The sequence below is a fragment of the Solenopsis invicta genome, chromosome 3, assembly GCF_016802725.1.
Source record: "Solenopsis invicta isolate M01_SB chromosome 3, UNIL_Sinv_3.0, whole genome shotgun sequence".
Lineage (NCBI taxonomy): Eukaryota > Metazoa > Arthropoda > Insecta > Hymenoptera > Formicidae > Solenopsis > Solenopsis invicta.
In genome coordinates, this window is record NC_052666.1 from 5,840,311 (window position 1) to 5,867,588 (window position 27,278).

At 37.6% G+C, this 27,278-nt stretch overlaps 3 protein-coding genes across 3 annotated transcripts; 2 read left to right on the forward strand and 1 right to left on the reverse strand.

The window, feature by feature from the left end:
* Nucleotides 1–885: 885 nt before the first annotated feature.
* LOC120357308 lies at nucleotides 886–5,052 on the forward strand. Its single transcript, XM_039447470.1, has 5 exons — nucleotides 886–1,176; nucleotides 1,323–2,802; nucleotides 2,979–3,113; nucleotides 3,216–3,371; nucleotides 3,476–5,052. The coding sequence occupies exons 1-5, from the start codon at nucleotides 886–888 to the stop codon at nucleotides 5,050–5,052; spliced, it is 3,639 nt and encodes a 1,212-aa protein (XP_039303404.1).
* A 1,690-nt stretch (nucleotides 5,053–6,742) lies between these two features.
* LOC120357309 (golgin subfamily A member 6-like protein 1) lies at nucleotides 6,743–7,510 on the reverse strand. The gene has a single exon (XM_039447471.1). The coding sequence runs from the start codon at nucleotides 7,508–7,510 to the stop codon at nucleotides 6,743–6,745; it is 768 nt and encodes a 255-aa protein (XP_039303405.1).
* A 16,339-nt stretch (nucleotides 7,511–23,849) lies between these two features.
* LOC105202988 (zinc finger BED domain-containing protein 4) lies at nucleotides 23,850–27,204 on the forward strand. Its single transcript, XM_026141519.2, has 6 exons — nucleotides 23,850–23,865; nucleotides 24,655–24,763; nucleotides 24,850–24,978; nucleotides 25,063–25,324; nucleotides 25,531–25,582; nucleotides 25,658–27,204. The coding sequence occupies exons 1-6, from the start codon at nucleotides 23,850–23,852 to the stop codon at nucleotides 27,202–27,204; spliced, it is 2,115 nt and encodes a 704-aa protein (XP_025997304.2).
* Nucleotides 27,205–27,278: the final 74 nt, after the last annotated feature.

Below are 27,278 nucleotides of genomic sequence, written 5' to 3' on the forward strand. Positions count from 1 at the left end.
TATTTCTTTTTCTTCTTCCTCTTCTTCTCCTGGGTCCCTTCCTTCCTCTTCTATGACCTCCGAAAAGCCGGCAACGAACGAGATCGAAGTACGAGCTGAAAGTACGAGACGGAGGCGGCAGCCAAGCATCAGGGCGAGTCGTAGCATTCCGTGAGGCATCCTGAGACACACGAGGCACCGAAAAGGCACGTAAATATCGAAAATCGGCAAATCGAAAGGCCGAGAAGAACGAGGCGGACGAGTCCATTACGAGAGAGAGAGGGGGGCAAGCCCATAGCAACAAGTGGGCGAGTCCACTTCATCGAGCGAAAGATTCCATTACGGCGGGCGAGCGAGCCTGTCCGAACAAGTGAGAGAGAGCGATCTTCAACAACGAGCGAATCTTTTCGTGCAAGGCAGGCACGAACGACTACACCCAAACGAGCGAGTCCGTTCGTACCCCGCGGAAGGCGACGGCGACTGCACCAACGAACGAGTACGTTCGCACCAGCGAACGAGAACGACTGCATCCAGCGAGCGAGTACGAGCGTGTCGAGCGACAAGGACGGCTGTACTTACATCGAGACGAGTCGAACGATCGATACCGCGTGGCGGCGAACGAGCGAGATCCATTCCAAGCAATCACCGGAAACGAGACAAGCAAGCTAAGTCACATAAGCATTATAATTTATCGTTGCATAATTTCTTATGTTTATCGTTAAAGAATTTCATATATTTATCGTTACATAATACCGCATATTTATCGTCACATAATTTTGCATAAAATTTTATTTTGTCTGTACGTCACGAAAGAAATAGATAAAAATGAGTAATCTAACGCAATTAAAACAAAGGAAAAGAATAACGAAGGCGGGCATTACTCGAATCGAAACTTTTATGAGAGAAATGAATATTAATACTGTAGATATCGAAGCATTAAATATTAGATTAAATAAACTAGATGAACACCATCGAACATTAACTGACACATTAATAGAAATAGCAGCAATTGATGAGGAAATTTCAGATGAACAAGTTGATGCCGAAATGTCTGTTTGTGAAGACAAATATATAGAATTAAAGGTATTAGGCGATCGAGTGATGAAAGATCGAGTAAGGCCGGCCGGCGTTAGTAATCACATTGAACAAGCAACGGTATCAGTGAATCCTCCTTCAAATAGAGTAAATGACAATTTCGTAAGACTGCCAAAAATCGACTTACCGACTTTCTCGGGCTCTATGAAGATTGGCATCCATATTTTGATACATTCAATTCTTTAATACACTCTAACGCTTCGTTGAGAAATATACAAAAGTTTCATTATTTAAAATCGTCATTGAAGGGAGATGCAGCTGAGACTATTGCTTCGATCGAAATATCTGATGTTAATTACAATGACGCATGGTCTCGTTTGAGAGAAAGATATGAAAACGAGCGAATAGCTGTACAAAATCACATTAAATCTATTTTCGAATTACCGGTCTTAAGACGTAAAAATGGCAACGTGTTGCGACATATTTTAGACGGGTTATTAAAACATACTAGAGCGCTGCGGGCACTGGGGCGTCCGACAGACCAGTGGGATGATATTTTAATTCATATCGTAACAAGTAAACTAGACTTCATTACTATTAAAGAATGGGAAAATACATTGCAACCCAGAGAATTACCAACAATACAAGAGTTCATTGAATTTTTAACCAAAAGGTGTCAAACTTTAGAGGCTGTTGCAAGAAGAACTTTCTTAGGAAATCAAAACGTGAACTTAAAGCAAAATTCTAACGTTAAGGTGATAGCATCCCACGCGGCTGTGAGTGACGTTAAGTGCGCGCAGTGCAAGGGTGATCATCAAATCTACCATTGCCAAATATTTAAGGAACTTCCTATCGCAGAAAGATTAAATAAAGTAAAGTCCCTGAAGCTGTGTCTGAACTGTCTTAAAAGTAAGCACATGATCAAAGACTGCACGGCCAGTCATTGCACGGCCAGTCATTACAGAATATGCTCAAAAAAACATAGTACGCTGTTGCACGAAGATCGTGGCCCCGCACGAGAAAATAGAAACGAAGCGGGTAATAAGGAAACAAAAACAGAATCAGATTCTAATAAACCAAGTAGTTCAGTATGTGCATCATCGCATTCGAGAAAATGCAAGGGTGAATCGCTATTGTCTACCGCGATAATAAAGGTAAAAAATAACGGGGGAAATTATATTGAAGGAAGGGCACTGTTAGACAGTGGTTCACAATCGAATTTTATAACGCGAGAATTTTTTAAACGGTTAAATTTAAAGTCAACGGACGATAAGGTCAAAATAAACGGAGTTAATGAAGGCGTTTCTAGCGCAACAAAATCGGTAAATATAAAAATAGCGTCACGTTTCGGTACATTTGGAACGGAACTGGAGTGCATAATCTTAAAGCAAATCACACCAATGTTACCGACAAGCGAGTGTGATACGATTAAATTAAGCATACCGGAAAATATTCGATTAGCGGATCCGAGTTTCCATGTGACGGGCCAAATAGATATTTTAATAGGTACGGATATATTTTGGGATTTATTCTGCATAGGCCAAATAAAATTAGGAAAAAATATGCCCACGCTACAAAAATCATTATTCGGTTGGGTAGTGGCAGGGCCTACGCAAATAAATAATATAAGGAAATCGAGACAAATCAATTGCAACCTAAGCACAATAGATCAAATCAACGAAACAATACACAAATTTTGGGAAGTAGAAGCTTATGAATCGAATGACAAAACGTGCCTAGATCAGGAAGAGAAATATTGCGAAAACTTTTTTAAAGAAACATACTCTCGTAAATCGGGGGGAAAATTTGTTGTTAAACTACCGATAAAAAAGAAAATACTAGCCACACTAAACGATTCTAGGGAAATCGCGTTGAAAAGATTTTTATCTTTAGAAAAAAGATTTGCAAGAGATCAAGTTTTAAAAAAAAATATGTGAACTTTATGAAGGAATATTTATCACTAGGTCACATGAGGCGTAAATCGACAACTAAAGAAGGGGCAATACAAGTGTTCTTACCGCATCACGCAGTATTCAAAGAAAGCAGCACCACTACGAAAACAAGGGTAGTTTTTGATGCCTCGAGCAAAGGGGCGAGGGGTAAATCGTTAAACGACGCATTATGCAAGGGTCCGGTCTTACAGCTAGACTTATTTTCACTAATAATAAGATTCAGGAAATTTAAATACGTTTTAAGTGCAGATATATCTAAGATGTATAGACAAATATTTGTACACGAAGATCAAACCGCGTTGCAATCAATTTTGTGGCGGGAGGATCCGACAACGGATATCGAAGAATATGAGCTACTAACAATAACTTACGGTACAAAACCGGCATCCTTCCTAGCAGTAAGGTGTTTGCACCAATTAGCGGAATTAGAGAAAGAAAAATTTCCCAAAGCAGCAGAAGTAGTTTTAAAAGATTTCTACATGATTTCTACATGGACGATCTGTTAACAGGGGGAAACTCTATCGAAGAAGTTAAAGAATTAAAAAATCAATTAATAGGGTTACTAGCTAAGGGCGGATTCGAGTTACACAAATGGAACACAAACGTAGTTGATACAAAAGAAAAAGATCCGAATAAAAACAAGTCAGTAAATCTTCATAAATTAGAGGAATCAAAATTGTTAGGGATACGGTGGAACCCTTCGAGCGATGCATTCCACTACGAGGTGGAGTCGAGAGACGAAAAGCGTACAACAAAGCGAACTATGTTGTCACAAATCTGCAAATTGTTTGACCCATTGGGCTTAGTAGGGCCTATTATAACACTAGCGAAAATATTGATGCAAAAATTGTGGAGTCTTGGCCTAGATTGGGACGAGTCAGTTCCTATGAGCATATATAAAGAGTGGCATCAGCTAAAATCGCAATTGAATCTATTAAACAGATTGAAAATTCCTAGAGCAATAATGACTGGTAATACAGGCACAAGGATACAGCTACATGGATTTTGCGATGCGAGCGAAAAGGCATACGGAGCCTGCGTATACATAAGAGAGCAAATAGCGTCAGACAAAATAGGGATTGCTTTAGTATGTTCAAAATCTAGGGTAGCACCCATGAAAACTTTATCGTTGCCGCGACTAGAGTTGTGCGGAGCGGTATTGTTGGCAAATTTAATGAAACGCGTGTTGGACAGTTTAAACATAAAAATAAGCCAAAGATATTTCTGGTGCGATTCCAAAATTGTTATAACGTGGATAAGGTCGTCATCCCGAAAATGGCAGACCTTCGTAGCAAACCGAGCGAGCGAAATTCAAAGCATTTCTTCTCCTTCCGAATGGCATCATATAAAATCGAAAGAAAATCCCGCGGATTTAATTTCAAGAGGAGAAACCTCCGAACATTTAATAAATACAAAGTTGTGGTGGCAAGGGCCTACATGGCTACAAGCTAACGAGGAAACGTGGCCGATGGAAGGTGAGGAATTGCTTTTGACAAACGCACCAGAAATGAGAAAACAAGCTGTGATTGCAATAACAACCAAAGAAGAACCAGTATTAGATTACAATAGACACTCCACATTAGTTAAGTTAATAAATATCGTTGCTTATATGTTAAGATTTATAGAGAATACAAAATGCAAAAATGAAAACAAAGAAGCTAAGTTAGGTAAAATAACGTTACAAGAAAAACGCAAGGCAAAATTAAAGTTAATTAAACTTATACAAACCGAGGAATATAATGAAGAATTAAATGCGTTACAGGCTAAAAATAAAGTATCGTTGAAGTCGAAATTAAAAACTCTCCATCCGTTCCTGGACGATGAAGGCGTCATACGGGTCGGAGGAAGGCTTCAGCAAGCGTCACTGCCGGAAAGAACAAAACATCCTATCGTCATCCCAGCAGCACATCGCTTCACCACTCTAGTGATAAATCATTATCATGAGAAACTGCTCCATGCAGGTGCGCAGACCACGCTGTATGCTATTCGAGAAGAATTTTGGCCAATTCAAGCGAGGAATAAAATAAAGAAGATAATTCGACAGTGCGTCAAATGTCGCAAGGCCAAATGGTCGGTTGGCAGTTAATGGGACAGTTACCCTCCGTGAGAGTGAATGTTGGCAGACCATTTTTGAGCAGCGGAGTAGACTACTGCGGGCCGTTCCAGGTGAGAGATAGTCACAGTGCGTACCGAAAAGGGTAACTACAAAAGAGCAATTGCAAGCATTGCACCCTTACTAGATTAACATCAGTATTCAATCATATTAAATTTCCTTGCCTTTTTTGTTTGTTTATTGTTTTGTACTTATATTATTGAAAATATAGGTATATTTGTCAAGGCGGGCGGCGTGTCCGAATAGTCATTTAGTGTTGCATTACTTTAAATAGTCGCGCTGTCGCGTTAGGCGACATCGTTAGTTAAGAGCGAGCGGAGAGGCGCTGTATACGCTAGCGAGCGCGGATCGCGAGAGCTCCCGCCAAGAGAGTCACTTGTAAATCAATCGTCACTCAACAAAGTTAACTCGTGTACCTGAGAAAATGTGTCTCACGCTCAATCAACCAACCCAGTTAAATTAAAGAAAACACCAACAGTTCCTTAAAATTCTTTTTCTCCTTGGTATAATCTTCTCTTCCTATTTTTTCTTTCTTCCATTTCTTGTATATCCTCTTTACTTCTCTCTTTTTTCTTGTGCAGCTTCTATCCCACCAATCCTTGTCTCCAAGCTCCACCTTTTTCCTCTTTCTTATTTTTTTCTTTATCATGGTCTTGTGCACTATCCTCTTTATCTTATCCCATTTTTCCTCAATCGTATCGTCCTCCTTTTCTTCCAACTCTTTCGCTTTTTCACTTTACACAGTTAATTCCTCCGTTATTTCTGCATATACCTCTCTTGCTTCTTCGTCCCATACTATTATTTCTATTTCTTTTTCTTCTTCCTCTTCTTCTCCTGGGTCCCTTCCTTCCTCTTCTTTGACCTCCATCTCCAATGGCAAGTGGTCTGAGTCCACCCTGTCCCCTACTGTAAACTTACAAATTTTATCGCGTACATCTTCATTTACAATAACATAATCAATAACCGAACATCCTCTCGCCCCCTACATATGTAAATTCTCCCTCCCAATCACCTTCCATTGTCCTATTCAAAATATACCACCCTTTCTCCATTATCCATCCTACCAAATTTCTTCCTCCATTTCTTATCACTTTATCCTTGCTATACCTCACTATTTCTCCTTCTCCTATATCTTTCCCACCTAATTCTCCTATTCTTATATTGAAGTCTCTTCCTATTATCACATTACCTTCCTCTTCTTCCCCTATAAACTTTTCTAGTTCTCCCTTAATCCTTTTCCCCCTTGTGCTCCGTACACTGATACAATTTTCACTCTCTCTCTCTCTCTCTCTTTACCTACCTCTATCATTATCATCTCCTCTTCTTCCTTTATTATTTTTAACTTCTTTAACTGTCCTATTCGTTCTTTCTTTACCCCTACTATGAAACCTCCCATCGCCCTCCCTTTTTTCCTTTCTTTTTTCGCGAAGCTCCACACCCAGTCATGTGTTCTTGGCAATTTATCTTTAATCTTTTCCAATCCTATTTCTTCTAACCAGGTTTCACATACTAATAATGTCATATCCTTTTACATATTCCCAAAACTCCCTATCCTTATTACTTATCACTGCTACGTTCCAAAATACGTATCTTTTCCTATTTTTATTTCCTACCCCTCTCTCTTCCACCTCTCCTCCTCTACCATCCCTTTCCACTTCCCGGCTTACTTGAATTCCTGATCACTCTCTTCTTTGTTGTTCCTTTCCAGCTCTTCCTCCCCCCTTCTCTTTTCCATTCTTCTTTTTTCCTCCTCTTTTTCTAATTTCCACTCTATTTCCTCCCACATTTTCCACATCCCTTTAACTCTCAATCTACCTGTTCCTGCCTTTACTTCTACACCTTTTTCTTTTTGCTCTTTTGTCCATCTATGTATCCTTTCCTGCACTTTCCTTTCCTCCCAACTTAAATTGTTCTCTATGTATAAATTTTCCCCTTTCAATTTATATTTGTTTCTCATTATTTCTTTTTTACCTTCCTCATTGTCTAATTTTATTAAAATTATCTTACCGCTCTCTCTACAGTTAACTACTTTACCATCTATATCTACACCTATCTTTTCTTTTATTAAGGCCTCTGCCCATTCCTTGCACTCTTTCTCATTCCTCTCTACACCTTTCGGTATTTTTATACCTCTCATTATAATATTGTTTTTTCTTCCCTCCCTAGCCTTTTCCTTCACCCATTTCTTAATTTTTCCTACTTCGCTCTCGCTAAAGCCGCAGCATACGCTTATTCTGCCTCTGCTGCTCAAACTACCTACGCTGCTATTCCTTGATCTTACACTATATATACTTCTTACCTCCTCCCTATCGCCTTCCACGCTTTCTATCTCTCTTCTTTCTTTTCTTTCTAATTCCAGCTCCTGTACTCTCTCCTCTAACTTCTCTATCCTCTCCTCATATAACCTTACTTTCGCTCTTAAAACCTCCATCTCCTCATTTACTTTTTTTCTATCCTCTTTCAAACCTTTCACCTCCTCTCTCAGTAACTCTTTAATCTCTTGTCTTATCCTGACTCGTTCCTCTTTCCAATATTTTTCTTCACCTACCTTGAGAGTTACCGTCTTACTTTTTTCCTTACTTCCTACCGTTCCAGCTTTCTCTGTCCCTCCTCCAGCTTCGCCTTTCCCGCCTTACCGGCCGCTCCCATCTCCTTACTCGCCATAACCTCACTCTTTGCCTATCTCTAATCCGCTCGCAAACTCCGCCTTCCTCCTATTTCCTAAGCACGCCTACACTTCCCTGTCTTCTCCGCTCGTTCTTCTACCTATTCTACCCTTTCGCACTTCTCTCCCACACCTTTCTTCTCCTCAATCGCTTACTCAAATACGCTACGCTCTCACACACGTTTTCGCCCATGCGCTCCATCTAACCAAGTCCGTTTCCAATTGAATATTAATTTATAAATTTGAATGATAATAAAAATTTTAGTAATAATAATAATAAAAATTAGATTTGGATTAACTCTCTGAGATTTGGATTAACTCTCTAAAAGTAAAATGTGTTACTTGATAAATACATTAAAATAACTCCTAATTGAAAATGGAACTTATTCTTAATTTATTTATAATTTATCATAGATTTTGTACTCGGCATTTTAGATAACCCAGAACGAAGGAAGATTATTGATATACTCAGATGAAAAGGAAATTTCATATATAATACAGATTCGAATCTAAATAAAGGGGATTTAATTGTACTCGTATGTCGGCGTCCAAGAAAAAAATTGGATAGAAAAGCAACTGATTTTATTCCTTGTGCAAAATGCAAAGGTTATTTTTCTAAAAATAATATAAGACATCATTTTGCATCATGTAAACAAATGGAGAAAATGGCGTATCCTCAAAGAAATGTAAAAGTATTAGGACGTACTGTGGCTTGTCGTATACATCACAGTGCAAGTACACCATTAAGAAGATTAGTATTCCCAGTGATGAAAGAAGACAGTACAACTCAAATTATTAGATATGATGAGTTGCTAATTGCTTATAGTAATAAAATGTGTCATAAGTATCGTCTCCAACATCAACATGATATGATTAGAGCCTGAATGAGATTACTTGGACGATTTCTCATTGTTTTGAAAGATATTGATAACAGTATAACAGATTTCACTTCAATATATGATCCAAAAAAATATGATCTATGTATCAAAGCTGTCAATAAACTTGCACAATTTGATGAAACAACTTGGACATATAAGACACCATCTATTGCATCATCTTTGGGAACACTTACAACACAAATTGGACAAATTTTAAGGAGTATGTGCATTAAGAAACAAGAGTTTTAAAAACAAATTGAGGTAGAAAATTTTTTAAAATTATTTGAAGAAGATTATGGAGTTAGTGTAAATAAAATAGTGCTTGAAACTCAAGGACATCGAAAAAGGCAAAAAAAATCTTGTCTTGCCATCTATAGATGATATTAAAATATTCAATACATATCTCAAAACTAAACGTACGAAAGCTTCAGAAATTTTACAAACAAATGGTTTCTTGATTGAAACATGGCGTATATTAGCTGAAACAACATTATTATCAGTTATGGTATTTCACAGAAGACGTCCTGGTGAACTAGAGCGTGTCTTAATTGAAAATTTGAAAAATTGTGCGACAATTTCAAAAGAAGAATCTCCATTATTATATAAGTCTTTATCCAAATATGTACGAATAACAATACGCGGTAAATTAGGAAGAACAGTTCTTATGTTACTCCATGAAGACATATTAAAATGCATGCAAATGATTTTTAAATATCGTAAACATGCCGGTGTTCCCGAAAATAATCCTTATATCTTTGGTATATGTACACTTGACAAAAAAAGACACAAATATTTGAGAGCATGTGTATTAATACGAAAATATTCTGTAATGTCTGGAACGAAAATGCCAACTTTGTTACGAGGAACAATGTTGCGGAAACATATTGCAACAGTATGCATTTCATTAGATATGTCTGAACATGAAGTGAATGATCTAGCGGATTTCATGGGCCATCATGAAAAAATACATAAATCACATTATAGACAATCGGTCATAACAAAAGATTTAGCTATATCACGTTTACTCAAATATGCACAAGGAGAAGATACAACAGATGAGAGCGATGAGGTTGATGAGGATGAGAATGAAAATAAAGAGGATTGCTCCACCAAAGATAATACAGATGTAACATTACGCCCCTCCACTGTGCCGCCACTCCAGACCGACCAACCGTCGACCGCACCGCAGCCGAGCACGTGTATCTTACGTAAGACCCACGCACGTACGATCGGCTTACGTAAGACCACCGCGTACTACCGCGCACGACCAACGCGCTACGCGCCGCGTTCCGAAAGCGCTCCCACTCTAGCCGGCCCGTCCGCGCGCGCTGATTGGTGCGTCCAGCCGCGCGGAACGATATATAAGCCGGCAGTGGGCAACGTACCAGAGATCCGTCCGAACATCCGATCTCATCGGATCCTTTCCAGCGCTGGGCATATTCGGCGCCTCCTAGCTCGGGGATTCTCGAGCACCTCCTCGGGAACGGGCATTCTCGTTCCAACCTTCCCGCGACGGGTAAAACCGTCGTCCCCGAGGCCGGGTATGCTCGGCCAATCCGATCCGCTCAGCCGCGCGACGGGCATTCTCGTCGCGCAGGCCATCCAATCCGATCAGCCGTGTGACGGGCATTCTTGTCACGCGGCCAATCCGGACCGTCCGGCCGGACGACGGGCATTCCCGTACGTCCAGCTAAATCCGATCCGAATCCGTTGCGCCGTACGGCGGGTATTCTCCCCGCACGGCAATTCCGTTTCCGTACAGCCGGACGACGGGCATTCTCGTCGTCCGGCCACTCCGACCAGACCGTTCCGAGTGTCCCCGGGAATTCTCGGGGACCGTCCGCGCCGACACCGTTCCAGTGTCCGCCACCGTACCTCCCGGGCTAACCCCGCGAGATGAGGCCGAAACGGCCGACCCCGTCGATAGCCCGCGCACAGCGCGAGGGCGTCGAGTACCGAGACCGTAACCGGTCAACCGCACGGGCCAATCGGGCCCCGAGCACGGCATTAGAGTGGACCGCCGCGCGGCCACTCTAACAAACGGATACCGTACGCATAGAGCGTAAACCGAAGCCGTCCGTAGATCACACGACTCATCCGAGTCGTTACATTGCGATAACCGCGAGTCCGTTCCGACATCACACGTTCCGCCGCGAACTATGTATATAGATCTATGTTGTTAAACCGAGCAACCCCGCTTGCTACTTCTGCGCGCCAAGCGCCTAGTCACTGTCCGTCCGTTTCCGAATTGTTAAAGTCCTTTCCGTTTAGATATTAAGTACCGCGCAAATACGTTGCGACTGTTCTCTTAAATTCACGCGGGCCGACGACCGCGCAGTTAAGTGCCGCGACACTATTCGAATACCACGTGATCGTTCTCTTGATTTCCCGCGGGCCGACGACCGCGCAATTGAGGGCCGTAATGTTGTACAAGGAGCTCAGTATTATCCGATAACGATATCGGAACTGTATAATTTCATTTTGTACTAAGGTATAGCTAAATATATTTGACCTCTTTCATTTTTACTACCAAAATACGGCGTTATCATTTCGACACGAACCCGGACATCCGGCGAGCACATCCGAGCATCCGATCCTGAACCTAAAATCCCGTAACCGACACCGAGAAAGTACCAGCGTTACACAGATTTAAATTTAAATATTTCTGATACTTCATCATCAACACAGATTGAAAAAATTAAACTCGCATCAAGGAAAAGAAAAGATATTAATATGACTAATAATATAGAAAGAAAGAAAGGTACGTTTAAATAATTTCTATATCAAATATAGTAAAGAGTAAATTTAAGTAAATACTGTTTAATGTAATTATTAAGACATAATGTAAGTAAAAGATAACTTTTATTATTGTTCTTTATGTAGATTATAATTATGCAAAAGGAAAATATTTTCAATGTTTTAATATTACTCTGCACTTTTTTAAAATTATATTTTCTTATTTTTTTCTCCTATTATTTAACAATTACCTTAATTTAGAGACATTTTATTCAAACAAATTGCATAAATGTGAATTGTCATTATTTCAGTTAAACGTTTGGCTTTTAAGAGGAAACATAATCAGAAAAATTTGACCGACTCAGAAGACTGCAGTAGTACAGAATTAGATATTTCCAATAATTCGTCATCAAAAAATATTGAGAAAACTAAATGGCTGTCTAGCGAAAAGAGTGACATGAATAATACTGAGAAAGAAAAAAAGAAAAGTAAGTTTAAATAAGTTTTCGGATTAAGTATGTTGCTCAATAATATATTTCATAGTAAATACATTAGATTAACATAATTTTATTATTATTTTAGTATCTCCTTTTGGTCCTACAAGAAAAAAGACTCATAAGATCAGATGGACAGATGATGAACGCACAACAGTTTTATCTTTATTCCGGCTTGCTATAAAAAATAAAAAACTGCCATCTTTTCGTGAAATTAACGAAGCAAAAAGTAAATATCCTGTATTAAAGGCCCGTACAAGTGCTCAGATAAAAACTTGGTTACATAATCAAATAAGAAACACACGAACCTAAAATTAATATCATTACCAAATTTTAATACTATATACATTTAAAATTATATTTTAAACCAGAATTGTCTTCAAAACTATTTGAAATTTTATGAAAAATAAAATTTTGCTGTCTCTTCGGTTAATTTAATTTACAAAACTTTTCTTTTTTAATCGCTTACATATGACTCGAAAACTATTAGTGTTTTGTATTTTTTCTGTAAAATTTCCATGTATAACTGCAAAATATACTGTTAAAGTATTATTTGCTGGTTTATAGTTTATATAAGTGTTGCACTTACCTAACTTGAAATATATCAAATCTAATTTTTTATGAATAAACTCTTTGTATATACACCAGTTTGCTATGTCAACTTTAAAACACATGTAAAGCACACTTTACTTAATTCATTTTTGTTAAAAAATTTTAAATTTTCTTATCTAAAAAAAGATATGTTAAATCAATACTCGAATCTATTGAAGTCTTTACAAAAATCTCAAAAATTATTGATAGCCTTTTTTTATGCTGATTGGTCCTCTCGCTGCGCTTACTTTAGAACGACTGTCATCGCGGAGTTAACAAATGATGTGAATAATAGGTTATTAATGCAATTTATGTTTAAAAAAAGGAAAAAAGTACAAAGCTAAATAGCGAGCGCGTGTTTGTGGTATTTAGTTATATAAAAAAATGTATTTTTTTATATTACAATTAGTTATTTAGATATGCTGCAATATTTTAAAAAAATATTTGTTAAAAGACTTAATAATGTTTGTATACTTGTACAGTAATGAAAATTAATCCAGAAGTGCATAATCCATTGTATATTAAAGGAATGTGTATAATAAAGGATTGGAAAATTATTATGTGTACTGAGAATTAATATTCCTCTGGAACTATACTTTGCACTGCACTGAATGGAAAGAAGGAAGGAAGATCAAAACGAGTTTAATTATGAGCATTCGGGCCAATTAGCTTTATTTCGAGACTATGTTTATTTACACTTCGTCAATTAAAACAGAAAATACAAAGAGCAGATGTGTGTAACGTACAGTATCTTATTTTCAGCCTGATCTTATTTACGATACACGTGGATCATGAAAGCAACCAATTACTGAATATAAAACAAACGTTCTGATATACTTTACATTTCTTTTACGTGGTTCTAACATTTATTTTGTTAATTAAGGGACGTAACCTCATAACCTTAGACCTGCATGAAAACGAGCAAAAGTGAATTATACATAAACATTACATAGAAGCAATATAACAATGTTGTTAACATTGAGAGCGTTCCTCTAATATTTATAGATAATTCACTGTCGTTCATTTTCATGCAATATGATGGGTGTAAAGTTATGAGATTTTGTCCCTTGGTTTAGATAACGAAATAAATGTTAGAACCGCATAAAAGGAATGTAAAATTTACCAGAATGTTTGTTTCATATTCAGAAATTAGTTGTTTTCATTATCTACGTATATTGTACATCGGATATCGCTGAAAATAAGAAACCGTACGTTACATACATCTGAATGGTGACCTTCATATTTTCTGTAAATGAAACTGTCAATATGATTCTAATGTCTCTAGAATAATTAATTTTAAAAGATGAGTGATAAAGGGTCACATATTTGTAGATTCTCTCTGATTTTAAAAGTGTGTAAATTAATTTACCAATAAGTAAGATAAGTTTATTTTGACTGCAATTTATTGTAACAAACTTATTATAATCAACGGGGTTAAAACTGTCTTCTTACCTTACATATTAGTTAATTAATTTACTTACTTTTAAAATCATAGACAATCTACAAATCTGTGACCCTATCACTCATATTTTAAAACTGATCCCTCTAGAAACATTAGAATCATATTGACAGTTTCATTTAATCATGAGATGCTTGCTTCAAACTTGTAATCATTAAAATTACACATTGCATTGAAAATAACGCTATTGAAGCAATGACTTAATGTCAGACTTTTTGAAGCAGTACATATTTTCCATGAGATACGCGAGATACGCCGTCGAGGAAGGGAGGAAGATGCAAACCAGTTTATTTATGTGTATTTGGCCTAATTTCCTTTATTTAATTCTAACCATTACCATTTTATTTGATTCTAACGTTTATTTCGTTAATTAAATCAACGGACATAACCTCATAACCTTACACCTGTCAAACTGCATAAAAATGAACGAGAGTGAATTACACACAAACATTAGGTCTCAATGCTAATAACGTTGTTATATTGCTTCTATCAGAGAGGAACCTGAGAGCGGCCACGGCGGCCTTTTTCCAGTAACGCTTGGAAACTCCCGTACACTAGCGACGCACATCCATTTAGCCCGGAATGGGAACTACATGTCACATCCATTTGCGACTCGCCGTTAGAAACAGTGCCTCGTGAAGGTGGATGTGGGTTGTTGTCTTTGCTGACATCCATTTTCCCGTCGATAAATCATTTGACGTTATGCGTGTCCGTGCTAAGACGTTCTTTTCTGGTTAGATAAAGACGGACAATCTTTGTTCGTTCTCTGTTTACATCACCGGTCAGAGAGAGAAAGCATCGCGGTGGCAAACACGGAGCAAGCGGCGATGTTATCTCTATGGATACCCTCCTCTCCACTTCCCTCACACCGATCTCATTTTCCGTGCTACGTCCTAGCCGTAAAATGCAGAAAAAGGATTTCGGACGATTTTTGGGCAGGAACGTAAAGAGGCCAGAAAGCGCCTCTTTTATAAATTTTTTTATTTTGTTATAATGGAATATGCGCGCATATATGATTGAATTAAAAATGATAATACGCGCGTGTTTAATATTGTATAATAAATAATAATGTAATAAAGATTAATATGGAATATATATATGAATATCTGAGTATTATTTTTATTTTCTTACAAGCGTGAAAATTATAGATCTGATTTCAATAGAACCTTTCTACAGTTTTTACGAAATGTCACGTAAAGATTAATCAAAATTTTGCAAAAAGAAATTAATAAAAAATTATATAATAATACGATATGAGGTATCGGAGCATTGGTTGATAGAGTAACGGATTTTAATAAAATTTTTCTCGATATTAATCTTTTGCTAACGATAAATCTGATGCGTGTCGGCGTGCAACATCCACAACAGGACCAGGACTAGTTATAAGTTAATATAAATATTATATAAAGGGAAATGTCTTTCTATTCAAGGACATGTATTAAAAAGTGAACAATTATATATATTTTATTAGACAATAAAATGTTTGTATTTACTTTACGGTGTACATGGCTTATATGGGATTAGCAGAGTACCAAGTTGTACGAAACCTCGGCCTCTAGTATTTCTCAAACGGGCACAGTGTACAGGAGCGATTTCCTGAAGCTGCGACGGATCTTGGACAAAGTAGCTACAGGTGATCTCGCGCCGATTTGCAATTTTGACCAGGCAAGTGACGGCGACAAAGATTACTTATTATCTCAAACAAGGCACATATTATGGAATTATTTTGAATGAATTCTGATTGGAATTATTCCGTTTTTCCTAGAAAACAATACAAATTTAGGGAATAATCGAATAATTCCGATCGGAATTTATTCTGAACAATTTCGTCATACGTACCCAGGTCCGCTGTATTCAAGCTCAGCGATAATTCTCTGAACGGAAACCAAAGTAAAAGTCCATTACACCACACTACGCTCGATCTACACATCGTAGATGATCATCGAAATCCGTAGCATCGCGGCCAATTCCGTAAGTCAATTACGCACAACCACATGAATACACGCATCAATTCACATGGTTATTTTACTCAGGGTGTGCTTGTATATTTTGAAATTATATTTACAATTTTTTAACGTGTACTTTACGTATAATTTACACAAACCTTTTTCATATTAGAGAATACACAAATGTTAATTATTGTAAATTGGATAATACAAAACATAAAACAGAAAAAGTAATAATAAAGTTTTAAAACATTGTTAATATATCTGACTTTAGGATATAAAAATAATATATATATATATATATATATATATATATATATATATATATTGTTACGGTCGTGCGATATTTGTAATGTGTCACCGTATAGTTTATGTAATCGATAGTAATGAGTTGACGGTCGCTCGTTGACGACGGTTGTTGTTATGTTGCTGACGTCTGGAGCCTCGTTTCGGTGACAGACGTGTTCTAATAAACGTCTCAGTTTCTTTTAAAGAATCTGCTCAATTATTTATTGTGCGTGAGTGCGCGTGAGTGCCTTGTGCCACCGTCGGACGTAACAATTTGGGGGTTCGTCCGATTTGAACGACGAGCAATGGCTTTTATATCACGGAGCCCACGAAAGGGGATGTGCACGCGTTCTACAACGTTTGCGGAGCAATCTCTACGAGATGACGAACGCCCATGCATGCAGTCTTCGGGCGATGCCGTCGAACGAACGACAGAGGATGTCGTTGAACGGACATTGGAGAATTTTAGTAGTGAAACATCGAACGCGGAGACGCTTCTCCGGACGACGTTGAAGGAGTTGAGGCAAATGCGTGAGGAGCGCGCGTTGCAATTACGGCAACAGGAAGATCTTGCAACGCTCTTGCGACAGCGAGAGGAGGAGTTTCGGCATCTTCGGGAAAACCAGCTAAGTCTGTCTAATGATAATGCCGCGAATTTAATCGGGAATGCGAGTGTGCAAAATGATATGCCTCTTGAGAGTGAAATTGACGCGATCGCGGGAGAGCGGATAACTTCACGAACTTCGTTTAAATTAAAACCGGATACGTACGATGGAAGTACCTCGTTGCGCGAATTCTTGTCGCAATTTAACCTTATCGCTCGGGCAAATCGATGGGATCAGGAAATGAAAACCGTGCTTGTGTCATGTTTAAGAGGGAAAGCTCGCGCGGTATTAGAAAATATACAAGATTTAGAAAGTTTGGAATTCGCAGAATTAAAATCGAAATTAGAATTACGATTCGGAGAAACTCATTCATTACAGAGTTACTACTGTCAATTTACGAATAGAAGACAGAAATTTGGGGAAAATTTTGCTGCCTTTGGAACGGATATAGAGAGATTATCTCAGCTTGCATATCCTGAATGCTCACATTCTGTTCGAGACAAGATTGCTTGTGCGCAATTTGTTTCTTCAATATCAGATGAGTATGTGAAGAGAACCCTTCAGTTAGAAGGAATGACATCTTTGAAAGTGGCGATAGAAAGAACTAAGACGATAAAATCTATTCAAGAAAATAATTTTGAACGAAAAGCGGGAAGTAATTTTAATTCTTTTAAAAGAAAAGGAAATAATTTTGATTTTAGGAAAAAAGAGAGTGGTTTTGGAAACGAGGAAAAACGAGGTAAAAATGAAGGTGAAAATAAATTTGTAAGAGGAAATAAATATAGAGGGAATTTTGTGAATAAAAATCGAACGGAATGTTGGCTTTGCGGAAAGGAGGGGCATTTACGTTTTGAATGTCCCGGGAAATCGGAAAACTCGGAATAGTTGAACTTGACGGGGCGAGTTTGACTAAAGAACGGGGAGCCCCGAAAGTTACGGGGAGAGAATTTAAACGTTTTTTTAAATTAAATAGAATTAAGTGTGATCTTGATGAATTTTGTTATTCCGGAGAAGCAGATAATAAACATTGTATCTTTAAAATAGATACGGGCTCTGATGTATCAATTTTGAATAGAAATTTTGTTGAGTTAGGTAAGCGAAAAGTTGAGATTTTTGATGGTGATTTGAAATATCCTACGGGGGAAAGAATTTTGATTAAATACAAAACAATTGTAAAAGTTCGGCTTGGAAACTTTTCTGTAGAAATGCCAATGTTAATTGCGGACATTAGCGATGATTGCATCTTAGGAGTGGATTTTCTTAAAAAAATGAATTTAGGAAATGTGTTTGATTTCGTTTTTGAGGGTCAATCTTTATCTGGTGAAACAAATATTTTAAGATGTTCTCGTGTGGAAAGTTGTTTTAAAGAGATTCCTGAAATTTTGAAAGAACTTTTCATTAAAGATTCAAAAAATTTAAATGACAGTCAGAAGAAAATTTTTGCGGAATTTTTGATTGAGTTTCGAGATGTGTTTTCTGATGAAATTGTTGCGGGGAATTGTGATGTTGTCAAACATGAGATCAATGTAAAAGATTCTTCCCCAATTAAACAGGTACCTCGTCGAATTCCAATCCATTTACGAGGAGAGGTAGATAAAATTATTCAGGACATGAAAAAACATGGAGTTATCAAGGAATCTCAGAGTCCCTGGGTTTCGCCGGCGGTTATGGTGAAAAAAAGGATGGAACAATCAGATTTTGTATTGACTACAGGAAGTTAAATGATGTCACTAAGAAAGATTCTTTTCCTTTGCCTAGAATTGATGACATTTTCGATCAATTAACAGGTAACGATTTGTTTTCCTCTTTGGATTTAAAAAGCGGTTATTGGCAGGTAAAAATTCATCCAAGGGATAAAGAAAAGACTGCTTTTTCTATCGGTAACGGTCTTTGGGAATTTAATGTTATGCCTTTTGGTCTTTGTAACGCCCCCGCAACTTTTGAGAGATTAATGGAAAAGATTTTACAAAATTTATTATCAAAAATTTGCTTAGTTTATCTTGATGATGTTATTGTATTCGGGAAAAATTTTGGGGAAATGATAAAGAATTTGAGAGAAGTTTTTCTTCGGCTACGCTCTGCAAATTTAAAAATTAATCCTAAAAAATGTGTTCTTTTTGGAAAGAGCATTAAATATTTAGGTCATGTTATATCAGCTGAGGGCGTTGCAACGGACCCTGAAAAGATTGTGACTGTGAGGGATTGGCCAGTTCAGCATAATAAGAAGCATATTCGAAGTTTTCTGGGATTTTGCTCATATTATCGGAGATTTGTTAAAGGATTCTCGTCCATAGCAAAACCGTTATATGTTTTAACTGAAAATCAAGTTAGATTCTTTTGGGACGAGGAATGTCAAAGAGCTTTTGATAAATTAAAACAAATATTAACATCATCTCCTATTCTTTCTTTTTCAAAAGGAGATGGGGAATTTATTCTTGATACTGACGCTTCGAATACGGGAATTGGTGCAGTCTTGTCACAGGCACAAGACGGAAAGGAAAAAGTGATTGCTTATTTTAGCCGAGTATTTTCTAAAGCTGAAAGGAATTATTGTACAACGCGTCGGGAATTATTAGCTATTGTTGATTCAATAAAAACTTTTCATCATTATCTTTATGGACGAAAGTTTATGGTCCGTACAGATCATGTTTCTTTAAGATGGTTAATGTCCTTTAAGGAGTTAGAGGGTCAATTGGCTCGTTGGATAGAAAGGCTTCAGCAGTATGAATTTGAAATTATCCATCGGAGGGGTCAGTGTCATAAGAATGCTGACGGTCTTTCTAGGCGATTATGTGAGGATTACGGATGTCAATATTGTACTAAAGTGGAATTGAAGAGCACCTTATTTGGAAAAGAGACTGTTGGACGATTGATTCTAGAAGGAGAAAATTTGGAGGGGTGGCGTGAAGATCAGAAAGGGGATCCTGGTATTTCTTTTATTTATCACAGCAAGGTCTCGGGAGAACGACCTTCTTGGACGGAGATTATTTCTAAAGATCCTTCTTGCAAGATTTACTGGTCGTATTGGGATGCGCTTGTTTTAAGGAATGGAGTTCTTTATAAAAGATGGGAATCTTCAAATTCAAAATTCAACATTGTCCAACTTGTTGTTCCGCGCAAGCGGATTAAGCGGATTTTGGAAGAAGCGCATAATTCTTCTACTGGAGGTCATTTTGGAGTTAATAAGACTTTAGAGAAAATCCGTAAGAGGTTTTTCTGGGCGACCTGCAAGCAAGATGTAGAAGATTGGTGTAGAACTTGTAAAATTTGTGTTTCCAAGAAGGGTCCTTCCGGAAAGGGGAAATCCCCTTTACAAGTCTACAATGTGGGAGCTCCATTTGAGAGAATACAGATGGACATACTTGGGCCTCTTCCTTCTACCTTCTTTGGAAATAAGTATTTGCTTGTTATCGTTGATTGTTTCTCCAAGTGGGTGGAGGCTTTTCCGCTTAGGAACATTAGGACCAGGACAATAGCAGAGGTTCTCGTTAAGGAGGTTATTTCTCGATATGGAGTTCCTATGGAGATCCATACTGATCAAGGAAGAAATTTTGAATCTAAGATGTTCTCGGAATTAATGAGTTTGCTTGGAATTAAGAAAACGAGAACGACTCCCTTACATCCTCAGTCTGATGGGCAGGTAGAACGACAACATCAAACTATAATTGGTTATTTATCAAAATTTATTTCCGAGAATCAACGAGATTGGGATCATTGGGTTCCAATGTTTCTTTTAGCTTATAGATCTTCGAAGCATGAGGCCACTGGTGTTACTCCTGCCGAGTTGTGCTTTGCCCGAGATTTAAGACTTCCTTTAGATTTGCTGCGGGGTAGTCTTCCAGAGGTGGAAGTAGATTCCAATGAAGATTATGTTAGTGGATTAAGAAGGAAAATGGAATTTATTCATAATAACGTTAGGGAGCGGATGGATCTTAGATCTTCTCGAATAAAAAATAGATATGATCGAGGAGTTAGACAGGTTCTTTTTCAGGAAGGGCAAAAGGTTTGGCTGTTCAATCCTCATAGGGTAAAAGGAAAGGCTCCTAAATTACAAAGGAATTGGGAAGGTCCTTATGAAATAGTAAGAAAACTTAGCGAGGTAGTGTTCAGTATTCAAAAATCATTGAGACATAGAAGAAAGGTTGTGCATGCAGACAGATTAGCACCGTATTCGGAAAGACGTTTGGAGTGTGAATAGGGAATCAGGGCCCGAAATTTATTTGGGGGGAATTATTCTTGTTTACGTTCAGAGAATGGAAGTTCTAGGGAATTTCTATTATAGAAAATTTTTGGGGACGACGCTCGGTAACTTGTGGCAGAAGCCCAAGGTAGAGCAGAAGGTCGTCAATTAAGGTTTACAGGAAGGGACGATGCTCGGTAACCTGAGGCAGAAGCCCAGGGTAGAGCGGGAGATCAGAAATCCTCTCTGGAAATCTTCGCCTTGGGGGAAAGGGATTCTGAGGATTATTTTTCTTCTAAATCGAGGGGGGGTGTGAGAGAGAGAGAGAGAGAGAGAGGCAAACTAATGTTTCGTGAATTGAGCACTTGTCGGATTTTATTTTTTTATTTCAGTTTGGAGGCTTGCAAAGTCGACGCGTAAAGGGAGGTCAACGAGATTCTTTTTTTTTAAGAAGACCGCCTCGCCCCGGTTTTTGATTCAGGGTTTTCCCGTGGGCTTGGAGGCAAATGCCGAGGCGGGGACATGGGAGCCTTTAGAGCGTTGGGTCCCTGAAAGTTAATTTCTTTCCCCCCCTTGTCCGAAGAATCAAGAAAGAAGCACTCAAGAATTAAGATGAAGAGTTTTGTACGAGCAAAGATTGAAGTGAGAAGGTTCCGTTTTGAAGAAGAGGTTTCGCAGCTTCATGATCTCTGGAAGAACAAGCCTTCCAGCTTGGTTGTCGGGACGACAACTTTAAAGAAGGGGGGCAGTGTTACGGTCGTGCGATATTTGTAATGTGTCACCGTATAGTTTATGCAGTCGATAGTAATGAGTTGACGGTCGCTCGTTGACGACGGTTGTTGTTATGTTGCTGACGTCTGGAGCCTCGTTTCGGTGACAGACGTGTTCTAATAAACGTCTCAGTTTCTTTTAAAGAATCTGCTCAATTATTTATTGTGCGTGAGTGCGCGTGAGTGCCTTGTGCCACCGTCGGACGTAACAATATATCAATATATATATATATATATATATATACACTAAACCTTTAATTTAACTTACGTTAATTTAATCTGAACGTAACTTTTAACTAGTTTATTTTTTGTTCATGAAACATTTAACGAAACTAAATTAATTTTTTAAACAAATAACTTTTTAATTTAATGTAGTTAAAAAAAATATTAACTTACCCTGCATTTTATACATGTTTACGCATAACGTATACTATTCATACTTTATGCATAAAAGCACAACCCTGATTTCAGTATTTTTAAAATGCATTTTGCGCTCCGCACCGCAAATTATTGTAAAATGCATTCTGCGCTCCGCGTAGCAAATTGTTGTAAAATGCATTCTGCGCTCCGCGTAGCAAATTGTTGTAAAATGCATTCTGCGCTATGCGCAGCAAATTGTTGTTAAATGCATTCTGCGCTCCGCGCAGGAAATTGTTGTTAAATGCATTCTGCGCTCCGCGCAGCAAATTGTTGTTAAATGCATTCTGCGCTCCGCGCAGAAAATTGTTGTTAAATGCATTCTGCGCTATGCGCAGCAAATTGTTGTAAGATGCATTCTGCGCTATGCGCAGTGAAATATTATAAAACATTTTCCTCATTGTGCAATACAATATATAAATTAATAGATTTAGGTTTGTAAAATTAATATCTTTACATTATATTTGTTACACTTTACTTATTATGACAAATTATGATCTGATGCTAATAATATTTTATTTTTAGATTTTATCGTATATTCACTATTACATTTTATTTGTTTAAAATGTTTTTCATTTTTCTTTTGGAGGTATTTTTTATTTTCTCTGCACAATTGTTGTATCTATTGCGAGAATATGTTTTTACTCTAATCAAATATTTTAAAGCTTCCATTCGATGATTATAACACTCGTGACTAGTATCCAACCATCCAGCGTAATTTTTATTTGTTGCTTGAACACATGCAGCTACAATATTTTCAAGAACGTGGTTAGATGCCCAATGATTTTGCCATATATGATTAAATGTTTTTAATTGTGTTTTTGTTATATTTGTTAAGATAGTAGTTGGCCTTACTAATTTTTTTACTGTTGGAGCATTTTCATCATCATCTGAATCTGAATATTCACGATATTCAATATACTTTTCATTTGCTGTCGCATCATCCATGGGAGTCTTCATCATATCGTTTCGACAATTCTCACATTTAGTTTTTTTCAAACTTCGTCGTGCTACAAATCCAGCGAAATATGCAATAGCATTTTCATCATAACCACTCAGTGGAGTTATATTTTCTATATTTTCAATATTTTCATAATCTGCATATTCTTCCAAAAGCTGCGCATCTTCCAAATATGAATCATCTTCAAAGTCAGCATATTCTATAGTAGAAGTACTTGTACTCATTAGGGATGGGCGATATTCATCGATGTTCCGAAAACATCAATGATTTTTTTAAATTAATCGATTAAAAGCAGTCGATATTTTGTCGGTCGATTAATCGACTAATCGATCTTCTTGGGGCAAAATCGAACGTTTTCACTCACTGTTCCCAGCAGCCTAAAGGCCGCAGCACAGATTTTTGCACAGCTGCATAACCGTATGCATAAAGAAATTGATTGGTCCATTAGCACATGCATAAGGAAATGGACCAATCAATTTCTTTATGTATACGGTTATGCAGCTATGCAAAAGTCTGTGCTGCGGCCTTAACATTTATGAGGGAGCGTCGCGATTCGACACCGCACGATTGGATACCACCACTCATAGCGGCCGATGCCTAGAGTTTTTCTAATGGTCAAGCGTTGTGAGTGGTGGTGTCGAATCGTGCTGTGTCCAAACGGGTTTACCCCATTTATGATAGTGGATTAAGTGGAACGACCCGGCATCTTTATATATGTTCTGTGCGGCATCCGGTCAAGTCTTATCGTTTAATTAATTCCAAATTCAATGCGAGTCAGCGATGGATACCAGAAACGGTAAGTACAAACTATACAATTAATCTTTATTTCGATTAAGTGTATCACATAACCTCCAACTCCAACATCTATAATTTTAATAAGAAAATGTAATTGCCTACGCGAGCCTCTGCAGTTGTTAAGGACTAGGGCATGGAACATAAGTGACGACACGAATCCTCCAAAAAGATTAGAAAAATTGTATTGATCAATGTACAAACGTTTCGATCCGAGATCTGGATCCTCTGCAGTGTAACAGAAACATTTGTAATATGCGCCACAATTATTATCATTATTGCTATTCATCTTTTTTTAACTATATTACAAATGTTTGAGTTACACTGCAGAGGATCCAGATCTCGAATCGAAATGTACATTGATCAATACAATTCTTTTTAATCTACACGGAGGATTCGTGTCGTCACTTACGTTCCACGCCCTAGCCCCTAACAACTGCGGAGGCTCGCATAGGCAATTACTTTTTCTTATTGATTTATTCATTGGAGCCATTAATTTATTTATTTATCTATAATTTTGTTTGAATTCCGATGATAACGTGACGATAATGTTTTGCACGAATACACTTTTATATTGTAGAATCCAGGACGCACACAATATATTTTAGAATCAACGAACATTCTCCATTCCCTGTAGAAGGATTATCTACAAAGGAATATATTTCATTGAAAAGTACGTATTTCTTTAATTGCATATATTTCGTATTTATTTATTAAAGACTCATCTCCAGATTGATGTTAGATTATTATTGTATTCTTATCATATACCCTATATGCGTACTTTTAATTTTAGATGATAATAATAAGGCATTCGAATACGTTAGCAATCTGTGCGAAAGTGGGAAGATCGTTAATAACGAAGAAATCGAAAAACTGTTTCGATCCATTGATGATGTGGATTTGTAAGTATAAATTCACGACTTATGGTGTACGCTTATGGCGTTGTTCACTGTTCACTTTATTGAATTTAATATCTGCCTTTTTATAGCACATTGATCAAGAGTACAGAGGAGGATGATGCTCGAGATCCTCAAGTGGTAGCCCAAGAGGAGATCACGCCGACTGAAGCCCCACCAGAAAGTTTGAAGCATTCGGGCGTAACAAAGAGTAAATCTATGTAAGTTGTTTTTAGTATTTCCTGCAACTTTTTTTTAGGGGTCGTTCTAAAAGATTGTCTTAACTATTATTTGATATTTAAAAGGTCAAAGCACTCGAGTGCTGTGTGGCAATATTTCGAAAGGGAAATTAATAATACAGCCCGCTGTACGATTTGCAATAAAGTGTACAAACATTGCGGAAACACATCGAACTTACTTCAGCACCTTAATAGACGCCACGCGTTGTTTTGCTCCCAAGCTGTCAGACTGAAGCAAAAGCAAAAGGCTAGAGTGACTTCCGAATCTAGTGACGATCGTGACGATCTTGATGGCCCTCCACCGAAACAAGTAAAATTCAAACCACAGGTAAAAAAATATATAAATAACAAGTAAAAATAAATATAAATATATAAATAACAAGTATATAAATAATAAAAAAATATATACATAACAAGCAAAAAATAAAAAAGTGTATAATAACAAGTAAATAAACGATTATAGCAAATCGAAAAATGACTGATTCATAAAATTAACAAAAGAACAACGAAAATAACAAATACTTTTGATTACAGGGACAGTTAATTAGAATCACTGAAGCATTCGAACATACAAACTCGTTCTTAAGTATGTATGCCGTGAAATAAATCTTTTAATTTATTTTTTAATCATTTGGCAAAACACTTGGTTTTATTTTCACAGAAGGAGGTCAGACTTCTGACAAAATTACAAATGCCATTTTGTACATGATCCCGGCCGATAAAATGCCATTATCTATAGTGCAAAACGACGGCTTTCAATGGGTCATAAAAACATTGGCACCTCTCTACACTATGCCGAGCAGAAAAACCGTGACAAGATTGATAGACGTCCGATATGAAGTATTGAAAAACCGCTTTATAAGCACCCTCAAGGAAGTTGACTCTTATTCTATAACATGCGATAATTGGACAGATGTCGGCAACCAAAGTTATCTCGGCGTCACCATCCACTATGTAACTAAACAAATTGAAATGAAGAATGGATGTATTGGAGTTTTTCCGATGAGTGAAAATCACACATCACAGTATCTCAGAGAGTGCTTAAATTCAGTCGTGGAGGACTTCAATTTGGACCAATCGAAAATTATGGCAGTCGTTACAGATAAAGCGGCCAACATCAAGAAAGCTGTACGCGACTTTGTGGGACAGGACAAACATGTGGCCTGTTTTGCGCATACTCTATCTCATCTCGTACCAGACGTACTAGTCGCTATGCCCATTGTGCGGGATACGATTGCAAAAGTGAAGGCTATAGTCACAGTCACAAAAAGAAGCGTCGTGGCTTCCGATGAATTAAAGAAGTTGCAAATGCGAGACGGAAAAACGGAAGGAACTGCATTGAAATTTATTCAAGATGTTCCTACACGTTGGAACTCGACGCTCTACATGCTAGAAAGATTTGTCGCTCTCGAGGAATATGTTTATCCGGTTATGTCGAAGTGTCCGAGTGCACCAGATATGTTAAAACGAGAAGAAATGCAAATGCTGAACGATGTCATATCCCTCATGAAACCAGTCGAGCGTGTCATCACTGAAGTCAGTGGAGACTCCTATCCAACATGTAGCGTTATCATCCCGTTAGTTCGATGCTTGAAAGTGGCCGTTCGAGAATGTAATCCTTTAACAAGGTGTGGAATCGAATTTAAAGAAAAACTCGAAAAAGCAATTAATATACGATTTAAAGATTTTGAGTTGCACAAAATACTAGCAATTTCAAATATACTGGATCCAAGATTCAAGAAAATCCACTTTGAGAGCGCTCTGGCTGCTTCTTCTGCAATATCGCAAATTAATGATTACATTCAGAAGGATACCGTACAAAAAACGTATAACAAAGAATCCGTTGAATCGATAGTAAAGACCGATGTCTGGAGCTTTCATGACCACTTGGTTGCGAACAAAGCTGACTACAGTACTCACAGCGAAGACATCAGTTTCGAAATAAGACAATATTTGAGCCAACCAGTCATCCGACGTCAAGAAAACCCTCTTAAGTATTGGTCATCGATGAAGCTCGCGTTTCCGTCATTGTATAAATTGGCATTAAACTACGTCAGTATTATTGGAACATCGGTGCCATCCGAAAGGCTGTTTTCTGAAGCTGGTAACATCAAAACCGACAATCGGAGTAGACTATCTGGTGAGCACTTAAATAAACTGCTGTTTCTTAGTTCGCTTTCACGAGAGGATTGGAGTTGTTTGGAGTAACAATTAATTGTCATGTGCTATGTTCCTAGTTCCTATAACTATGTTCCTATATTATAACTAATGTCTACAACTAT